This window comes from Palaemon carinicauda, chromosome 5 (genome assembly GCF_036898095.1).
Source record: "Palaemon carinicauda isolate YSFRI2023 chromosome 5, ASM3689809v2, whole genome shotgun sequence".
Taxonomy (NCBI): domain Eukaryota; kingdom Metazoa; phylum Arthropoda; class Malacostraca; order Decapoda; family Palaemonidae; genus Palaemon; species Palaemon carinicauda.
In genome coordinates this window covers 148,659,255-148,661,761 of record NC_090729.1, presented here as the reverse complement: position 1 = coordinate 148,661,761, position 2,507 = coordinate 148,659,255, and the positions used below count along the sequence as shown (strand labels likewise).

Here is a 2,507-nt window from a genome sequence, read left to right as displayed (position 1 = left end):
GGACCGTGTGTGATAAAGTTGGATTTATAATAACAATTGTCCTAATAGTTCATATTGATTTCGCTAGATAGAAAAGGACTTCTTTCTCGAAATATTCCTATGAATATTAAAAGTATTTTATATGGCCATAGGGTGATAAGTCGGTTAATTTATAGAAGCCCTTTTTAGGTTGTTATGGGACTGACATAGCCAAGTAAGTTTAAAAGAAAAAAAAATCTGAATTCTATATGAGTCGACTAAGCATCCTATAAAAGGAAGGGGAAACAATCCAAGGCTTCTCTCACCCCCCCCACCCCCTCTCTCTCTCTCTCCTCTCTCTTCCTCTCTCTCTCTCTCTCTCTCTGAATCCATTCTCTGTTCCTCAAGGAAATCATAAATTCTGTGCTGACCGCAAATTTTGAGCATAAGAGCACATTTCCACTTCGGGATCCCGAGTCTGTAGGAGAATGGATTGGTGATTGACTAACGTAAGCTGACGTCACGACTACAATGGATATTCCTATTCCTTGCGGTACAAAAATGACTTTCATTTTAAAAGGTAAACAGAAAGAAAAGTAACAAGAAACAATATAAGTATAGCATATGATCTATAAAATCATGGGGTATGAGGGCGCCATACCAAGTTTAAATAAAGACCTAAAAAGGGCATAATCTCTTCATATCATCTGTTAGTAAGAAATCTTGATGTTCATTCATTCTTATTCATTCACTCCAACCAACGCCCTACTGTTATTCCTAAAGGAAGCAATCAAGTTTATACTATAGCGTACTTTGAGCATTTATGTTTATGTTATGGGTTGCAATATAAACAAGGCTTACGTAGCTTAAGACGCAAACAGAGAGAGAAGTCAATATCGGTTTGTTTACATTTAATTGATGTCTACAGCAACGGTATGGATATGTCTTCACTTTGGATGGCCTTAATTACTTTAGTATCCGAAGGAAGTTTGATAGTTGATAGTAATGAAACTGAATAGCAATTTCAAGAATAGCGCTATAGTTGCATACCTAAATTCTGAGCGTTGCCTAATGAAATCACGAGCAAACGTTTTTTTTTTTTCTTCTTTTTTTTAGCTACTTCAATTATTGGGATTCTTACTAATGTTGTAATAATAATAAAAATGATTTAGCACTAGAATGCCCGATGGAGTCATTTTGACTCCTTGCTTCTATTCAAATAGCTCCCGGCTCGGTTCTCTCCATATATTTTTACGAATCCTTTTGTGACTTTTATTGATTTTTTAGAGTATTACATCATACAAGTGTAGAAAATTTACCGGATTACTTTAGATATCATTTTTACAGATTTTGTTATGGATGCCCAAGGGAGTCATTTTTGACTCCTTTCTTTGAAACTCTTCTTAAATCATATGAATCCCGTTTTCTAATAATTTTACATTTTGTGTTGAAGATTATAAGATAATGTTTGCTTTATTACAAGCTGATAAATGTTGTATTTCATGATTTTCTAATTTTATGCACACATGTGATTCAAGTAAATTTTCTACTGGCAATTTTCAAGAAACATAACATTTTGTATTTTACTGATATTCATCGAATGATTACATACTTTCTCTCCTCGTTTTCATTATCCTTGTATAAATGCAACATTCATACATCTGGCAGCAGTTGTTTGTTATTATCACTGAGAACGAGAGAAAATAAAAATTTAGTGAATCATTTTCAAGAATCATGGCGAGAAGAGGCGGCCTTTCTCAGGAGCAGATTCTTTCTGCTCTAAATGATATTCCTGAAGATGTCTCAGAGTATGAAGATGATTATCTAGATTCATATGATAATTATTTACACAATGAAAGTGAATCCAGTTCATCGGATAGTGACGTGGAAGAAAAAGAAATGTATTTCAGTGGTAAGACTGTATTCAATTTACTGTTTTTATAAACTAATTTTTTTATGAATTCATATCAGAATGCTTTTGATAAAAGCCCATTCCATATTCTATAGGTAGAGGTAAACGAGGACAAGCCCATGTTTTCGAGGGAAACGAGGCCGTAGTCCATGTTCCCATGTACAAGACTTTTCAAACCAGTTTGCAGAGCCTAATGCTAGATCAACTCTTCATTTCATTATAAATGAAGAAACAGAAGAGAGTATTTTGGAAGATATTGTTGCTTCGGATGGTACAGAGTGGAAGCGAATTCTGGCTGATAAATGCTCAGGTGGCAGACGGTCAGAACAAAATATTTTACAGAGATGCCTGGACCTACAGGCCATGCAAAAAAGATGTATCACAGTTGGTACCCCCAGCAAGTGCATGTCGACCAATGATTGACAAATTCATAGTACAGCACATCAAAAATTGTACAATTGCTGAAGCTCCCAGACAGACTAAAAGCCTAAATTTCTCTCTAAATGATGAAGAACTTGAAGCATTTACTGCTTTTATGTATGCTCGAGGTGTAGCAGGTAATGACAGACCTGTGCATAGCCTTTGGAGAGATAAATGGGGTATTCCACTAAGCAAGCAATCTATGTCAAGAAACAGA

General features: G+C 35.2%; 1 protein-coding gene across 1 annotated transcript; it reads left to right on the top strand.

The window, feature by feature from the left end:
- Positions 1–1,692: 1,692 nt before the first annotated feature.
- Positions 1,693–2,293, top strand: LOC137641192 (uncharacterized). The gene is made up of 2 exons (XM_068373632.1): positions 1,693–1,870; positions 2,058–2,293. The coding sequence occupies exons 1-2, from the start codon at positions 1,693–1,695 to the stop codon at positions 2,291–2,293; spliced, it is 414 nt and encodes a 137-aa protein (XP_068229733.1).
- Positions 2,294–2,507: the final 214 nt, after the last annotated feature.

What these genes read in the sequence shown, in the direction of transcription:
- LOC137641192 (XM_068373632.1), top strand. Translation starts at nt 1,693, where the DNA reads ATGGCGAGAAGAGGCGGCCTTTCTCAGGAGCAGATTCTTTCTGCTCTA. An exon ending in AAAAGAAATGTATTTCAGTG is followed by an intron (nt 1,871 to 2,057) that starts GTAAGACTGTAT and finishes ACCAGTTTGCAG; the next exon opens with AGCCTAATGCTAGATCAACT.